The sequence below is a fragment of the Haemorhous mexicanus genome, chromosome 23 (genome assembly GCF_027477595.1).
Source record: "Haemorhous mexicanus isolate bHaeMex1 chromosome 23, bHaeMex1.pri, whole genome shotgun sequence".
NCBI classification, from domain to species: Eukaryota; Metazoa; Chordata; class Aves; order Passeriformes; family Fringillidae; genus Haemorhous; species Haemorhous mexicanus.
In genome coordinates, this window is record NC_082363.1 from 7,470,710 (window position 1) to 7,488,399 (window position 17,690).

The 17,690-nt window shown below is 51.6% G+C and overlaps 1 protein-coding gene across 1 annotated transcript; it reads left to right on the top strand.

Moving 5' to 3' along the window:
* Window positions 1-1,274: 1,274 nt before the first annotated feature.
* On the top strand, window positions 1,275-17,638 carry CA6 (carbonic anhydrase 6). The gene is given in 11 exon segments (XM_059866443.1): window positions 1,275-1,571; window positions 8,014-8,105; window positions 9,028-9,210; window positions 11,934-12,082; window positions 13,313-13,408; window positions 13,914-13,980; window positions 14,443-14,515; window positions 14,517-14,598; window positions 15,550-15,673; window positions 16,093-16,191; window positions 16,686-17,638. Coding segments are annotated over 10 exon segments (1,566 nt in total). The 5' UTR covers window positions 1,275-1,571; window positions 8,014-8,026; the 3' UTR covers window positions 17,300-17,638.
* Window positions 17,639-17,690: the final 52 nt, after the last annotated feature.

Consider the following 17,690-nt stretch of genomic DNA (forward strand, 5'->3'; position numbering starts at 1 on the left):
ATCTCTGCCTTTATTGCCGTGCAGGAAAATCACACAGAGGTGTTGAGTCTTATAATGAGCTAAAGAAAATGGAGCACAAGAATGCCTGAGGCTGAGGGAAATTAAACATTGTAGTAGCCAGCAAAGGCTGATGCTGAAGTACAGCAGGGTGTTCTTTGGGGACAAAACGTTTTCTGAAAGGTCATAATTGGCCTGGTGGGGGGCAGAGGTGGGTTTAAAGCAAACCCCCCTGCCCAGACCACTGAGCTCTCCCTCAGAACTTGTCAGGAAGGGTTTAGAACTTGTCCCCTGCCTCACCCTCCTTCCCTTGTGGGCACAGAGGCAGCACAAAGCAGATTTCCTCGGCTGGAGCCTGCATTCCCCATCCCAGCAGGACCCCTGGCCACAGTGCCGGGAGCCACGCTGGCCCCTGTCCCCAGGAGGCACAGCTGGGGACACTGGGGCTGCAGGCAGCAGTGCTCAGGCATCCATGAGCACAAGCCTGGCTCTGTTCAGGTGTTGGTATAATTTTTTCCTGGATCAGCAGATTTAAACTCGCACTGTGCCATGCATGTTAAAATTAAACTCAGAGCTGGTATTAAAAGTGCTGCTGCTCAGTCATATGTCCTGCCTGATTTTTCTTTTTGTCTTGCTTTAAAGAGCACCCCCAAGGCTATGAGGTTTCTAGGAAGCAGGAGTTTCTTTGGGAATACAGGCTTGTTACCAGTTTATCAAATACTCAGTACACCCTTAAAATATTTCATGGTTTGGAAGGGGCCTGTCTGGCTAATGGCTAACTGGGGACAGAGAGTTTGGGGACACATAAAGCTAGTGTTCCCAGCAGGAACACTAACACAGCAGAGGAACTGCTGCTGGAGCAGGGGGGAAAAGCCACAGCACAGACCTGGCTCACAGGCACCCACCAGCCAGAAATGGAGAACGACCCTCAGGAGCAAAATCCCCCCACTGCAAGGCCTGGCATTCCTTGTGCTTTGCAGGTAAAATTGGAAGTGTGACAAATGTACATTTTTTGGTGGCTTGCAACAGGCTGATGAGCACAGAAGCCAGCCAGGCCAGCCTTTCCCTGCCCTGATCAGAGCAGTCGAGCAGGAGCCTTTAGAGCTCTGCAGAGTGTGAAATCACTGCTCCAGGCAGCTGAGGGTGCCAAGGCAGAGCAGAACCACCACAGATCAGGACTTGTTTGGGATGCATTCAAGTGCTCATAACCACTAGCAGTGCAGGGCACATTCCAGGGCGTGAGCTTTCCGAGCACCTTGAAAGCACTTCCTGCATGCTCAGGGACTTCTCTTCCCCAGTGCCTCCCAGAGCACCTGAAGATGTGCCTGGGTGGCTGCGTGGGCACCTCCCTCGCCCGCTCCTTCCACTTCAGCCAGTGCCAGCCTGTTTGTGTTCTGAGCAGGTTCCTTGGGGAGGGCAGCTCTGCATCTCAGGAGCTTTGCACCTCCCTTCAGTCCAGGTGGGATCTCCAGAGGGAAGCTACTGGATGCAGACGTGAGCTCTCTGTCACTCAGATCTCTGCTTTTCATCGACCCTGCAAATCCCGGTGTTTTTAAGGAGCGTTCATTGGAAAGGTAATGGCAGAGTCTGACTAATGTTCTTTTTGGGTATCTATTAAATTATGGAATGACTGTTCAAGATGTATTCTTCCAGGCATTCAGAACCTCCTCTGACTTTACATCCTTCTCCCTCACTTTTCATCCCATTTTCTGCCATGCCTTTGTCTCAGCTTCACCCTGCAGTGAGGCACCTTTAGGCACATGAATAGTGAAATAACTGGAGGTGACAGACCTCATGGCTGTCTTAATGCTCTTAACTCCCAGCACTTCCAGCTTGCTTAATGCTCTTAACTTCCAGTCTTCATTATGCTGTCTTCTCCAGGGCTTTGGGGAAGGGCTGGTTAGTCCATACTGGTTAGTGTGGTCTGTGTAGTGTGGCTCCATCATCAGCCTCCCTGAGGACTCGAGGGCTGTGTGAGACACTCAGGACCAGGCAGGATATTCTCTACTGGAAGTGCTAACCTGTTTACAACTGCCACATCCATTCTCGGGGCACAGGGAATGCCATCTGGAAGGGAACCAATGCATGAATCAGCGTGCTGATATCAAAGAGAACATTTCCCAGGAGCCGATGATCTGATATGGTGATTTGTAGGGAGACTGAATGAACCAGCTGGACATTAATTGCCAGGAGTACTGGATCCAAAGGCCATAGCTGCTTGTTGAAACCATGCTGAAACCATGCTGAACCCATGCAGTAATCCTCTCTGTGGAGGCCAGAGTGCAAGTCCTGCACTGCCTCTCTCAGGGTGTCTGATGCTCCTTGCTGAGCAGGGCCTTCCCCCTCTCTTTGAAATGTATTCCACATAAAGGGGAAAGAAAGCTAGGAATTGATTTTTGGTTTTTAAGATTGGGGTTTTTGAATGATAACCTGAAAAAAAGAGTAGTCCAAAAACAACTAATTTGTTTCCTGAATGGGTGCAAAATAGTTATGTAAAGCATGAGAGTTATCAAGCAGGATCGTCTTGCCACAGAACAGGTACAACACAGACAGTAGGATTTAAATTTCCTTCATGTTGTCTTCCTGCCTTAAAAATCAACCTCATTCTCATGGGAAACACTTTCAGCTCCCATCATCACTCTTAGCTCCTCAGAGAGCAGCGGTGATGGGAGAGGAGGGACTGATGGAGCTGCTGGGAGAGGAGGGACTGTGGGCACTTTGCTCCCTCTGAAGGTCCCTGCAATGACCTTCTCTGCAGAAAAAGCCACTGCAGAGCTGAGCGAGAAACACTGGGCACTGATGAAGTTTAAGGTGGCATCTTCTTGTAGTCACATTTCTTCTATTCCACCACTGCATTTTAATCCATATCCACATCTGTGCTGCCTTCCCTACCTTCCACATCTATCAGCAGTGTCCTCTGATGTTTTCAGAAAATCTCTGCTAAAGCTTTTTCCTCAGGCCAGGCCTCTGACAAAGGATCTCTTCCAAAGCAGCTCTGCTCCTGCAGGGATCTCTCAGTTTTCCCCATCTTTCCCCCTCTTTTTCCATGGACTTTTTTGCTCTTGGGAAAACAAGCACAACCCATCCCTCAGGTGTGGCCTCTTCGTCACGTGCTGGATGAGGTGTACCGTTCTGATCCCTTATCTCTCAGCTCCTTGCCTTGGGGCTGAAGGTCCTGCACTCTGGTCCTGCTGCAGGTTCTCCACATGCCTGGAGAGCTGATTGCCATGCCTTTGGAGAGTGCTGTCCCCTCCCATGTGTACTTCTGGCATGGCTGCACTGCTCTGCCCCCTGAGCTGTGCAGGGGTTAATGGATTCGTGCTTGTGCAGCTTTTTGAAGATGAAAAGTGCCGTGGAAGGGCTCTGTTATTGTTACCCCGTATGAAGAGGTCTGTACCAGACCCAACCGTATTGTGTTTGGCCACTGGATGTCACAGCTGCTCAACACACAATGCAGAAAGGAAAAGTGCTTACCCAGCAATGAGCAGCAGCACTTTCCAGAGCCCTTACTTGTCCTGTGCACTGTGTTTGTTTGCTAAGGGCCTTGGGGTCCTCTCCTTTGTGCACTGCTAATGTCCATTTTCAGAGAGATGCAGCAGCAGTTGTGCTTCCCCTGCCTGCCATAACCCTGGGAGATGAGGAGCAAACTGAACATTTTTAGGGGAGCAGTGCAGACACCTGTAAAGCACTAATTCCACTGTGAACAGGTTTTGGCACATGCTGCCAGGCTGCCTTGTCACCCAGTTCTTCCTTCTCTGTCCCATCCACTGCACAGCACAGAGCCCTGGCATGATGGAAATCTTTCTCCAAGGCTCTATCTCACACAGCTTCTTCCATCCCCACACTCAGAGCACCTTCCAGTGCTCCTCACACACAATGCAGTGGCAAGGCTGGCCTCCCCCTTCCTAATCCTGCCTTCACGCTTTGCTTTCTTCCAAAGTCTCAAGCAGAGATCCAGAACATGAAATCCCCTTTCAGCAAAGTCTGTAGAGCAGCCCTAAAGAGACATTACAAGAGCTGTAATGACATTTCCTGGAAATGAAAATGAAGAGGGATTATTTGACCACATTCTCTCCTTTTTATAGCATCACATTGTCCTTTTCTCCACCTTGGGGAAATGGCAGTGAAAGGCTGCTCCTGCCCATGGTGCAGCAAGGTGATAACCACCCCAGAAGTGATGTGAACATTAAAAAGGGAGAACTATTTTAAGATAATCCAAGGGTTACAGCTATAACTAAGAGTAATTGGCTGAAACTGAGCAAAAGAAAATTTAGGTTGACAATGAAGTGCAGGTAGCTAATGCTGAGATCTGTTAGACCGTGAAATGGAATTCGCAGAGGAAACCTCTCTGCTTTCAAATGGGCAAATCCTGCCTTCAGGAGCACTGGTGTAGATCTCTGGTGTCTGTCTCTGACTGCCTCAAAGCCCATTTCTTCCACAAAGCTTCAGCAGAATCATAAAGGTGTCTGAATTTATATCAGAAGAAGGTAGGAAGGTGTCCCTGCCCGTGGCAGAGGGTTGGACTAGATATTCTTTAAGGTCCCTTCCAAACCAAACCATTCTGATTCTATGATTAAATTTAGTCAAATACATCAAAATATTGTATAAGATGAAGGAGGTCTAAAGGGATTGTGTGAACTGGAGAAATGAATTCCAGCGCTTTTCTGCCTCTGTGATCTCTGTATGTACTTGAAAACCAGGGGCAAAATGGGAAGGAAAAAAAAAGAGCCTGGGCAAAATATCAAAGAAAAGAGGGCCAGTTTTGGAAATAAGATGTAGAAACATTACAGGAATTGTTGAATAAAAGAACCTCGTGTTTCAATCCGCACAGCTATTGTCAGCTTTCCTCATGGGCCTGGGCCTGCCAGCACTGGCTGATCTTTGCCTTTCATAAAGCTTGTGCAGGCTCTGGATGCCTTCACTCATCCAGCACAACCTCAGCAGAGAGAGCTCTGTTTGAAGAGGTTTCAGACTCACTCAGAAAAACCTGAATGGCCTGATTGAAGGCACTCTGTCCATCTCACTTCAAACAGCCTGTTCCTGGTCAAACATTTTGCTGGGCTGGCGAGTGATGCAGCTCTTACTGCTAGCCCTGATGGAATTCCTGCTGATTCAGAGGCAGAGGAGTTAACCCTTTCAAGTTCTGGGTCAAAGGAGCACTGAGGTTTGAGCCAGCTACTTCAATGCCACATCAATGTTTTAATGTGGCCACCAATTCTCAGAATGTCAGACTTGAGCTGAGCTTTAGGCCGGCGAGGACAGAGAGAATAGCCTGGGAGAAGCAGGATTTAAAAGATGGCAAAGAGTCAGGGGAAACTGTAGAGATAAAAGTGAAGAGCATGGAAGCCAATGATGTGGGATAAAAGGCTTATTTCCTACTGCAGTGGAGGCAGGAGGGGGAAGGCCGAGGTCTGTGTGAAAGTTCCCTGCTGCTGGGAAGAAATCATGCCAAGAATATTCATGGCTGACACACACAACATCAGATTTTCTCACTGGCTGGATCTTGGGGCAGAGATGAGTCTGTTCCAGTCTCCACCTGTGAACCCCCAGCTCACCTCAGGCACGGTGCTGCTGTGACATGCCTGGAGTTCCCAGGCACTAAGTCCATTCTTCTCTCCAGAAAATTATTCTGGAGAAAATTATTCTCCAGAAATTATGTCCAGGTAGCAAAAGAGCTGACCAAGACAAGCCTCAGGCCAGCTAGGTTTAATACCACATACACTAAAAAAGCCCCAAGAACCAGTAACCAGTGGTTGATGTGGGCAATACTCATACAGGAGAACTTCCATACCATTCAGCTCCTACTTAGAAGCTCAATATCCAAATACATTTCAAGAACTTAATTGAAATTATTGTTCTGTCCTAACTTCAAAACAAATTCATGTCCTTAATAAATCCTTTCCACAGATTGCTGGGTCTTCACAGAATCACAGAATGGTTTGGGTTAGAAGGGACGTTGAAGACAAGAATTTGAGCTAACACAGATGTGGGTTTTGGGTGTGCTGAGCACCCACAGCCCCCGCTGATGTCAAGTGAAATGTCACAAATGCTGCAAAAGCTCCATTAAAAATGAATTCCAGTGCACCTCTCCAGTGCAGAGGTGATCAATCCCCTGTGCCTGATTCTTCTTCACACCCTCCTGTGCTGCTGTGTGGAATCCTGAAGTGCAAAGAGGTATAAACCCCCAAAATTTCACCCTCAGCTAATTTCAAAGCCTATTTACACAACTGGATACACAAGGATTAAGAAGTGCATTGCAGGGCAGGTTTGCTTAGTTTGGTCCTTACACAGTTCAGTGCAACCGTCAGAATAAATGACTTCTTCAGAGGAGGGGGGAAAAAACACTTCTTGTTAATCAGCTCAATATTACAGCAGTTCCCAAAGATTAAACATGCACTGCACAAACCAGCAACCCAGGAAAGGCCTTTTTACCTGAACAATTCACTTGCAAAGAATAAGCTTTTGAGTAAAATACTTGTATCTTCTTCAGCACAGAAACCTGAGTTCCCATGGCACCTGTAGTTCACCTGTGCCTCTTACTGGTGAGTTGCTGTTATTATTCACAGAATCACAGAATGAGCAAGACTGACTGTGATGCAGCATCCTGGGGCCTGTCCTGCCCAAACTACCACCCCAACTGCCACCCCAACTGCCACCCCAACTGCCACCCCAACTGCCACCCCAACTGCCACAAACTGCCCCAAACTGCCACACCGGGTCTCGCCTTCTGTGCAGCTCAGCCTGACCCTCACCCCCAGACTCACCTCGGTTGCTGCCACCTTGCTGAGTGGCTGAAAAGCACCTTGTTCCTGAAAATAATTGCCAATTTTATCGCAAGTGGCAGGGCTGGGAACAGAGTGCTGAGATTTCACTGATCTGAGTTTTCTTGCCTCGTGTTCAATATTGCTGCCTGTCACCTAAAACCAACAGCCCAGCTATGCTGCTTTTGTTGGAATATCTAGTTCTTTTCCATAGAAGGTAAAAATTCCACTCCTGGGGAGATTTCTGCTCCCCTTTTGCTTTGAAACCATGGGTTTAGGAGCTGGGGGTTTAGGAGCTGGGGGCCACGGCTGGGAAGAAAGGGCTGCCAGCAGTGTGTCATTCCTGAGGGAGGAGGAGGATTTGGGAATGGCAAGGGAATGGCATTTGCCTGGTGACAGGATACAAAAAGGCATCCAGGGTCTGTACCCTGTTCTGCCAAATGACTTTTACTGGACCATAGACCAGTATTTGCTTGGGACACATTTTTAAGGAAATCAAGTGTCTGAAGAGACACAGAAGTCCACAAGAGCATTTAGACACCTGTCACCTGCTAGTTTTTATTTATTTAAACAAGAATTCCTGCTTGGTTTTTTTTTTGAAAAGCCATCAGGGTTTCAGTCTCCTGCGCCTTTCAAGTCTAAGTAGTTTTTGAGAGCTCTGAATTTTTCAAAGGTTTCAAATCTCTCCCATTCAAAACTAGATTTCCAGTGATGAGGGAAGGTGTTGAAAGCAAAATGCTTTGAATGCTAAGGCTCAGGGCTGTGGAGTGCTTTTAAATCCAGTCTCTAATTTTCAGAGGAGCTAAGTGTCTACAGTTTTGATTTCTAGCAGGATTGTGAATGCTCTGCACTTCTGAAATCCAGTGCTGTGAATGCCTTGTGCCTTGGTCCTTGCTCTGCAAAGGGGAGCAGCTTGGAGGTCTGGGCTGGCTGTTTCTGCTTACAAAGCTCTGCTGTAGCCATACTTGCAGTGAGGAGCTTTTCAGCCCATTCATCAGGAATGAATGGACAGGAAAAGCTGTGCAGGGTCAGACAGAGCCGGGGCCATCAGCCCTGGCCATCGGGGGACCTGTCCCCTCTGTGGGGACAGCTCAGCCAAAGGCCAGCAGAGCTGACTGGCCAAACGCATTATCCTGCTGGGAGGGGGGGTGAGGAGAAGGGCAGGAGGGCTGCTGGAAAGGCCAGGCCTGGAGAAATCCAACATCTGGGGGTTCTGAGGGGTTTTTAACCCGTCCTTCCCTCGTCTGTGCTGCAGGTACAACACGGACATGCTGAGGGCAGTGCTCCTGCTCCACCTGCTCCTGGTGCCCCACAGGCACGGCCACGAGGTGCCCTGGACATACAAAGGTAAAAACGGGGCTGCTTTGGGGCTGCTGCTGCTCTACAGGATCCCTTCCCTTCCTGGCTGTCCCTCAGTGAGAGATCACAGAGCAGCTAATTTATTCCACTTCAGTGATGCCTTCGTGTCTTGAAAGTGATTCTCCTCAATGTCACCTCTCTTTACTCCTTTGTGTGGTTAGGACACATTGTCAGGGTTGGCAGCAAAATGAGGCTCAAACAATGGGGGAAATCTTTAGAATGTGTTAGAAGAAAAGCTGCCCTTTGGATGATCCTGCAAGGAAAAGCTTTAAATACTGCCTGCTTCTTATTTTATTGTCATATCCCAGGCAGTATAGAGCACTAAGTACTTATTTAGGTATTTCTAATTTTTTTGGTGAAATTTTATCTAAATTTCATTTGTGTTAGGGGTTGTTTGCAGAGCTCACTGAAATAAGTGTTAATCCTTTTATGATCTTCAGTGGGCTAAGTTAAAACAAAGGATATTGTTGAAGAGTTGCAATATTGCAATTGCTCTCTCCCTAGTTAAAAATAGCTAATTGCTGTCAGTTCCTGATCCCAAGCTGAGCCTTCCTGCCTATTGCCCTGATCCTATTCACTCGCACTGGTTAAGAAGCCAATTCCACACCTCTGGCAGCTGGGACCCGTTTAAATCCCCATTTCCATGTGAACACTGCTCCTCCTTTGGTGGAGGCTCAGCCTCCAGCAACCACCGAGCTGCTGCTGCAATGCAGGTTTCTTACTTTGCAGCACAGTTGTCCTGCAGACACAATAATGTGCATTTTCACTCTGGGGGAGGCAAAGCAACCTGTAATGGCTGCAGCTCCTGGCGTTCCAATAATTAGATTGGCATTTCCTGCTGGCAGCTGAGGAGAGTGCTCTGGCTGCTGACTGACAGCACATCCCTGTCACCTGCCTTCCTCCCCTCCAGGAGAAGGAGAGCTGGACGAGGAGCACTGGGGACAGCACTTCCCAGACTGTGCTGGCAAGCAGCAATCCCCCATTGACATCCAGAGGAGGAAGGTGAGGTACAACCCCCTGCTGCAGCTGGAGCTCGGTGGCTACGATGGGCCCTTGCAGGGGCAGCTCAGGATGACCAACAATGGCCACTCTGGTAAGGCTGGGGCACTGCAGGAACAGATCTTGTGTTTCAGCTTGGAAATGCATTCCCAGGCAATGCCCTTGTTTTGAACTCACCTTTCTTTGCCATCTCACTTCATTCTGCTCCCTTAGGTTTGCTGTTTTCCTCAGTCACGCAGGACAGCTCTCCAGAAATACATAAATAAATCAGACAAATAAAAGGCAGTTAGGTTTCTGCAAGGTATTTTCTCTGTTGGACATGAAAAGGAGATAAAATGCAGCTGGAGAATTCCAGATTGATCCTTTCCTTTAATGTGCTGCAAGACAACAGAAGCGCAGCAGTGAGTGGTATTGGGGGCACACTGACCCCTCTGCGTTCAGAAAAATGCATCTTTTGGCCCGTGCATGAATCAGAAGTGACAGGAATGGAACCTTTGCATCCCAGGTTTGGTTGGATGTAGGTCACCCTAAGTACAAGACAGAGGAGGATCCCTCCCTCACCAGAGGGTTGGTGTTCTGGGGCTCAGGAAAGGAAACTGAAGCACAGCACATGTTAAAAGCCCGGCCTTTGGCTACACAGTTTCAGGGCAATGCTTATAATTTAGGAGATCCCAGATCCCCCTGCTGCAATCTGTAATTCATTGCCTAAATAATTCATCAGCTGGTGCTGTCGGGATAACGCCTTTGGACTACAGATGAGCAATGAGAGAATTTTCTGATGGCTGCAGGGGAGAGAGGATGAGTGGTTTGGGAAGGTGATGGGAACATAAAGCTGTCGGCTCCTGAGTCCTGCACAGCAGCTCTTTCTTCCTGCCTGCAACAAAGAGAGAGAAATCCGGTGTGAGGGCAGGGCAGGGGAGTGCTGAGGGACAAAGTGCCAGCAGAGAAGACTGCTGTGATTGTGTCCCTGAAAACTGAAACTCCTTTTGTGTGGCCCACACCAACTCAGCGTTCAGCTGGAGCTCTCTGTCAGCACTCCTGCCTTGCCTGCCTAGACATTAATTCTTGCAGGTTTAGCTTTTTTGACTGCATGTGTGTATTCGTCCATTCTTTTGTTAACTTCCCAACAATGATTTTCTGATGCAGGGCAGTTTCCTAAAGCACAAAGACAAACGACTGTCCCTATTCACAGCTCCTGTGAGTCAGGCTGGGCTTTTCTACTGGCTTCAGTGAGATGGGACAGGGCAGCAGAATCTCTCAGGGAAAGCACTCAGCAGATCTGAAAGGGACAGGAGAAGGATTTACCAGCAGGACTCTCCTTACAGGCTCTCAGAACCAAACCCCAAATGTCTCACCCAGGAAACCAGGTTCATTTTTTCTGTAGGGGTGTTAGCACCAGGCTAAATCCCACCTGAAAATGGTGTTTGCTGTGGTGTGAGTGCTCACACAGACAGCCTGGGATTAACAAGGCCTTTTGCACTTGCACCTTCTTTTTGTTTTAAAGAGGGTTGGTCCTCCAGCTGGACAAGCAAAATTTACATGTCATCCATGTGTGCATCCTCCTCCAGGAGCAGATTTAACCGGGAACTCCAGAGTGCCCATGAACTCAGCCTCCCAGGGGCTGAGCTGGGCAGGCAGGCTGGCTGTGCCTGCTGTGCCTGCAGGCAGGGATGGCCAGAGGCCAAGCTGCAGAGCAGCAGTGCTGGGGAAGGCTCAGCTGCACTCACCCTGCTCAGCCCAGCTGATTCTCCACCGCCTGGCAGAGCCAGGGCAAAGCAGGAGCAGGCACTGCCAGCTCAGAGCAGTCACACTCCCCACTCACACTCCACGTGGGAGAAAAGCAGAAGCAAACCAGGCTGCTCCCTACCTTGTGCTTGCAGCAAATATTTGCCTAGAATATCTTAGAGGAGCCTTAAGCTTTTTACAAACTCACAACACAATTCCCTGGCTGTGTTTTGTAGAAAGTAGAAACCCTGGTGAGGTACTTGAAGTAAATAACCCTCATTATGGAAGGCAGTCAGCAGGGAACTTATGAAAAAGGTAGATTATGTTATCCCTCCCACTCTAGAGCCTTTGGGATATTGAAAGGAAACATGCTTTCGTCTTGTCTGTCTATAAACAGTTCACAAACAAAAAAAACCTCCTCAGAAACCCAAACTAAGACTAATTAATAATATGTTGTGCTGCATTTTGCAAGGATAGTTGCTAGTTTTTTTTATAACATGCTGGGGGCTTTCATTTAGATGAGACAATTCTCCACTTCCACTCCTAGATATATTAACATAATCTATGATTCCTGGCAGTGAATTACCAGGAAGACAAAGGGTTTGTGACTTCTCCTTGGCAAAGAGAAGAAAAGAGGTTTGTCTCCACAAATCCTTCAGCAATGACACAGGCTTTTCAAACCTACAGGGCGTTCCCAGAATGGCTGGGCCTCACTGGGAATTGTGACAACAGATGAGGCCACTGACTGTGTTGATTCCCATTCCCCTTTTCTGCCTTGGACAGGAAGTGGTTAACAGACCTGTGCCAGATGTGCTGTGCTGGGTGAGCTGGGCATTAAAGCTTTCATTAGTGCCTGCTGCCACAGCCAGAGCTCTCAGGGGGAGAAGGGGTCTGCAGGCACAGCTGGGGATGCCCAGTCCTGCTTGTGCCTGGTGTGCTGAGCCCAGGACAGGTTTTCAGCTCACCCAGCTTTAAAGTTCACTGTTTTCCCTCCCGCCCTGGGTGGTGACCGTGCCTGCTCCTTCCAGGAGGTGCCACCACGGGGATGGGCAAGGCTGCACCCCTGCTGCCTCCAACCTTGTCATTCTTCAGTTCAGATCGACTTGCCACCCACCATGAACATCTCCAGAGGGCTCCCAGGTGTCTACACAGCTGTCCAGATGCACCTGCACTGGGGAGGGCTGGACCTGGAGAGCAGTGGCTCGGAGCACACCATCGACGGCATGCGCTACTTCGCCGAGGTTGGTGGGGCTCAGTGCTCTGGGGCTCTCGCTGGGAAAGGGGGGCTGCACCCCACAGGGCCTGCACTGGGGAGAGCAGGGCTATGGGGGCATGGCTGCACCCCACAGGGCCTGCACTGGGGAGAGCAGGGCAATGGGGGCATGGCTGCACCCCACAGGGCCTGCAGGGGGGAGAGCAGGGCAATGGGGGGATGGCTGCACCCCACAGGGCCTGCAGGGGGGAGAGCAGGGCTATGGGGGCATGGCTGCACCCCACAGGGCCTGCAGGGGGGAGAGCAGGGCTAGGGGGGAATGGCTGCACCCCACAGGGCCTGCACTGGGGAGAGCAGGGCAATGGGGGCATGGCTGCACCCCACAGGGCCTGCAGGGGGGAGAGCAGGGCTATGGGGGCATGGCTGCACCCCACACAGCCTGCAGGGGGGAGAGCAGGGCAGTGGGGGCATGGCTGCACCCCACACAGCCTGCAGGGGGGAGAGCAGGGCTATGGGGGAATGGCTGCACCCCACACAGCCTGCAGGGGGGAGAGCAGGGCAATGGGGGCATGGCTGCACCCCACAGGGCCTGCAGGGGGGAGAGCAGGGCTATGGGGGCATGGCTGCACCCCACACAGCCTGCAGGGGGGAGAGCAGGGCAATGGGGGGATGGCTGCACCCCACAGGGCCTGCAGGGGGGAGAGCAGGGCTATGGGGGCATGGCTGCACCCCACAGGGCCTGCAGGGGGGAGAGCAGGGCTATGGGGGCATGGCTGCACCCCACACAGCCTGCAGGGGGGAGAGCAGGGCAATGGGGGCATGGCTGCACCCCACAGGGCCTGCAGGGGGGAAAGCAGGGCAATGGGGGCATGGCTGCACCCCACACAGCCTGCAGGGGGGAAAGCAGGGCAATGGGGGCATGGCTGCACCCCACAGGGCCTGCAGGGGGAAGAGCAGGGCTATGGGGGGATGGCTGCACCCCACAGGGCCTGCAGGGGGGAAAGCAGGGCTATGACAGGGCTGAGTCTGATGGTGCTGGCACAGAATCTCCAAGATAAGCCATGGCAGGAGCACTCGTGTCCTTCAGAGGTGCTCCCCCACAGTCACCACAAACCTGTTAAAGCAGAGGTCTCTTTGGCCTGCTGTGAGGCACAAACAGCACCACCTGGGGTGGTGACTGTCCCTTCAGTGTGTGCCTCTAAACACACAGGAGCCACTCATCACTTCTTGCTGAATGACCCCATCTCTCTCCTGGCAGCTGCACATTGTCCACTACAACTCTGCTAACTACTCCAGCTTTGCAGAAGCCAGAGACAAGCCCCAGGGGCTGGCTGTGCTGGCCTTCCTCTACACGGTAGGTGTGACCCAGGCTGGGGCAGGGGGCACTGGCTGGGCTAAAACCCCCCTCAGACACCAGGTTTGTACAGCTGTCCCTGGAGATGGGGTCTGGGACCTCTTTAGGGGGCTGTGCTGCTTCCCCTGGGCCATCTGGGCTTCACACAACACCAGCCAATACCCCTTGGGAGCCTCAGAAAACTGCCCCATAAGTAGTGTTTTATATCTATATATCTGTCCCATGTATAAGAATATCAGGTGGGGTTTCCCTGCTGTGCCTCCAAGCCCTGCTCTGTTTGCCAGTGGGAACACTTGATTCAGTGTGGATTTAAAACAGTAAAAAAGAATCCTGTTCACTGTTCTGCCCAAGCTGTACAAACCTGACCATTGTCCAGCCCATCAGGGATCTTTGGTGGTATTTGTTCTCTTTGTCTCCCAGCTGATGAATTAGGCCCCCCAAGTGCTCAGCAGTGAGAAGGACAGGCAGGTCACACCTTTTGATCAAGTGTCTGTGTTGTGTTTAGGATGGGCACTTTGAGAACACCTACTACAGTGAATTCATTTCCAAACTGGCAAGGATCAGGTTTGCAGGTAAGACCTGGGAGTGCCCAGCCTGTGTGTACACTCTGCCTCTGGGAACTGACATTTTCCTGCTGCTGTGCTGGCATAACACACTCAGCCCTGCACAACTCCAGCCCAGGGCCATGGGGAGGGTGCTCAGGACAGCAATAAATGCACTCCTGGAGGTCTGTGCAGCACCAAATATCAGCTTCCTGCAGCCTGCACAGCCCCTGATACCTCCTGGGACACCCCAGGGACTGGCAGAGCACTGGGAGCAGCTGCCCAGCACCCCCAGGACCCAGACATGTCTGACTGACAAAGCACAGACCCAGAAAGGGCCTTTCATGCCTCTCCATCTCCTCCCAGTTCCACCAAAGGTCTGATGGGCCAGTGCTCTGGGCAGAGGGGTTTTCCAGCCCCAGCTCCAAGAGCCCTTCCACCTCTCTCTTTCCTCCCCATTAACTGCTGCTACCATCTCTGCTTCCTTTGGAGGTCAGTCCACAACTCTCAGCTCCCTGGACATCCAAGCCATGCTGCCAGAAAACCTCTCCCACTTCTACAGGTACCAGCTCCCTGACCACCCCCCCGTGCTCCGAGAGCGTCATCTGGACCATCTTCCACTCCCCCATTGTCCTGTCCCACACTCAGGTCAGTGCTGCCTCTCACCAGCTCCTCTTTCCCCCAGATGTTCCCTTTCTGTCCTCCAGGGAACACAGAGCTCTTAGGGCACCTCTCCCACAGAGTTTTTGGGGTGGATTCCTGGTGTTCCAGCTGGCTGTCATCCTGCATGGCAGCGGGGCCAGGCTGGGTAGCAGGTGACCCGAGGTCTGGTGACTGATAACAAAACTCTGTTTAGCTGAGCTCAGCCACCCTAAAGCACTATAAAAAAGGGAGAGACCAGTGAGAATTAATAAGGCAAAAACTACAGCAAGAGAGTCCCCCTGAAAAAAAAACCAAGCCAAAAAAACCCACCAAAAAAGAGCCATTCATAACATTAAAATAATTACAGAATAATTGGCAGATTTTAGAAGGTATTTCAGGGTTTCTCTGTGTCTAGACTCATGCTGAAAGTAATGCTTTAAAGTTAATAAATAATAAAGAAGCATCAGAAACATTTTCTTCCAGCAGAAGAAAAAGATAAAACTGAGACCACAGTAGTAGGGGATCACAGTGTGCTCTCTTTGAAAAAGAAATACTCTTTTTGGCAGGGGAAGGCTGGAGGGCACTTGTGAGAAAAGTACAGAATAGCAGCAGAATCTCCATCCATGCTATCCTCAGGCAGGAGCTCAGAACTCCCCCAGCCTTTATCATGAATTAGCTGATAAGGGCCCTCAGTCCTGTTCCTTCCCCAGCTGCTGCTCAGCAAGAGACCCTGAGGATTCCTGTCTGACCCCCAGTGCAATCCCCAGCTGCAGGGCATGCGCTGCAGGTCTGGGCACAGCTGCTGTCCCTGTGCCCTCTGTCATGTCCCTGGGATGTCCTTGTGATGTCCCTGTGATGCCCCTGTGATGTTCTGCACTGCAGCTCCAGGCAGAGCTGCTGTCCCTGTGCCCTGAGTGATGTCCCCTGCCATGTGCCCTGTGTCTGTCCCTGTGCCAGGTGCAGCTCCTGGAGAACACCCTGCTGGACTGGCACAACCACACCCTGCGCAACGACTACCGGCACACGCAGCCGCTGCGGGGCCGCGTGGTGGAGGCCTCCTTCCGAGCCCAGCAGGGCCAGGGTAGGGCCAGGGGACACCTGGGGGGACACTGGCAGGGGGGACACCTGGGGGGACACTGGCAGTGTCCGTGGGGAGGGTGTGACACTGCCAGTCCTTGTGCTTGGACGGGCTGGAATCCCCTGTCTGGGAGGGCAGTGTCCCTGCTCAGGTGGAGGTGTCCCTGTGCCTCCCAGCTGGCAGCCCTCGTTTAAGGTGTGTGCCAGCCCTGCCCTTTGAGTGTCACACCTCCAGGGTGGCTGGTGCTACCTGGCACCACGTCAGGACCCTCAGCTGAGGTGTGTCTGGTGCATGGAGCGTGTGGGAACAGCTCTGGCTGAGCAGCCACACCGAGGAGAGGAGCTGCAGTTTGAAACACAGCTAGAAAATGCAGCTTGTGCAGGTGCTAGCCCTCTGTAAGTTCAGCTCTCTGATTGCTCCAGCACAGTGCCATCCAGAGGAATTCACCCTCAGGCTGGACCAAATCCAGATGCAGCTCCAGGACATGAAGACAGAGTTGCTGAACGGACTGAGCCACACAGGTAAGAAGCACAGGTTGAGTCCAGGTCACCTTGTGAGGATGAAGAGCCCTGCTGAGCTTGGTGGCCCAAACCATTGACAGGCTTGGTACTGGCACACACAGGCAGAATTTTGTGCCATATCTGGAAATCCTGCACCATCATCAAGGCCAGCCCTAAGCCAGCTACTCCCACAGCTCTCTCCTGCCCCATGGGAGCACATTTTTACAAACAGTAAAAATGCTCAGCTCAGTTCCCCCAGGATAAATAACTATCACCTCTATTTTATACAACATGAGAAAAGAGGAGGAAAGAGGGAAAACCATGATTTGCCCAAACATTTGTGTGGGGGAGCTCAGCTCAGCTTTTCAGCATTCCAAAGCCCTTCCCTGCTGGCACAACACACAGCAGTAACTGGAAACTCAGACTGCACAGCCCCACCAGCTCTGTGGGTGTAATCCTCCAGAATCTGGGCTGGTTTACAGGAAATGGAACTGCTGGCTTTTGGGTTGTTTCAGGTACGAAATCCAGCACCTTTCCAGCTTTCTACTTCCCCGTGGAAAACATTGAGAGCTTCGTGGAGGTTCATCCCCTCCGTGCTGTGTCCCTGCGAGCCTTCACGCTGTGCTTCTGGAGCAGAGCCCAGCCCGTGGGCAGCCAGACCATCCTGTCCTACTCCACTGGGGAGAGCGAGCACGAGCTGGTGGTGACCGTGGGCACAGAGCTGGGGCTCTGGGTAGGAGGGCACTTCCTCAGCTTCCCCCTGCAGCACGGGGCCCAGGGCTGGCTGCACCACTGCGTGACCTGGGCCTCCCCAGAGGGAACGGCCAAGCTCTGGCTCAACGGGGCGGCTGGCAAAGCCAGGAGCATCCAGAAGGGCTACGTGAGCCGGGCTGGGGGCACACTGCTCCTTGGCAAGGCCAGGGACACTCTGCTGGGCACGTTCTCCAATGGCTTTGCAGGCTGGATGAGCCAGGTGAACCTGTGGGGCCGGGTGCTCAGTGCCGCGGAGGTTCGGGCGCTGGCGCTGTGCAAAGCGGGGCAGCCCACGGGGGATGTCATAGCCTGGGGACAAACCCCCATGGCCCTGCAAGGGGGGGTGCTTCTGCAGCCTGACACCAGCTGCCAGTGAGCACTGTTCTGGCTGGCTCCGGGCATCCAGAGAGTCCAAACTGTTGGCTGGGAAAACTCAGAAAAACTGAGGTGGTTTGCTTGTTTCTCCTCCTGCTTTGTAGGCTCACTCTGCACCTCCTGGTGCTCCAGGGTGTTTTTCCAAGAGACCAAAACCTCTATCTATGAGATAAAAGCAATGAACTGCAGAATCTGGCACAGTCCAGCACCCTGAGTTGTTACATTCCCTCCCAGGGGCTGATCTAGATCCCCATACACAGATTTGTTTCATGCCAAAGAGCTGCTCTCTCAAAGGTCAAAGGAGCTGCTTTCTCAAATAAAAGTTCTCTCCCATCCCTCACCCAGTCTCAGTTCCTCCCTGCTTGTCTCTCCTTCTGCTTGTCACCACCAAC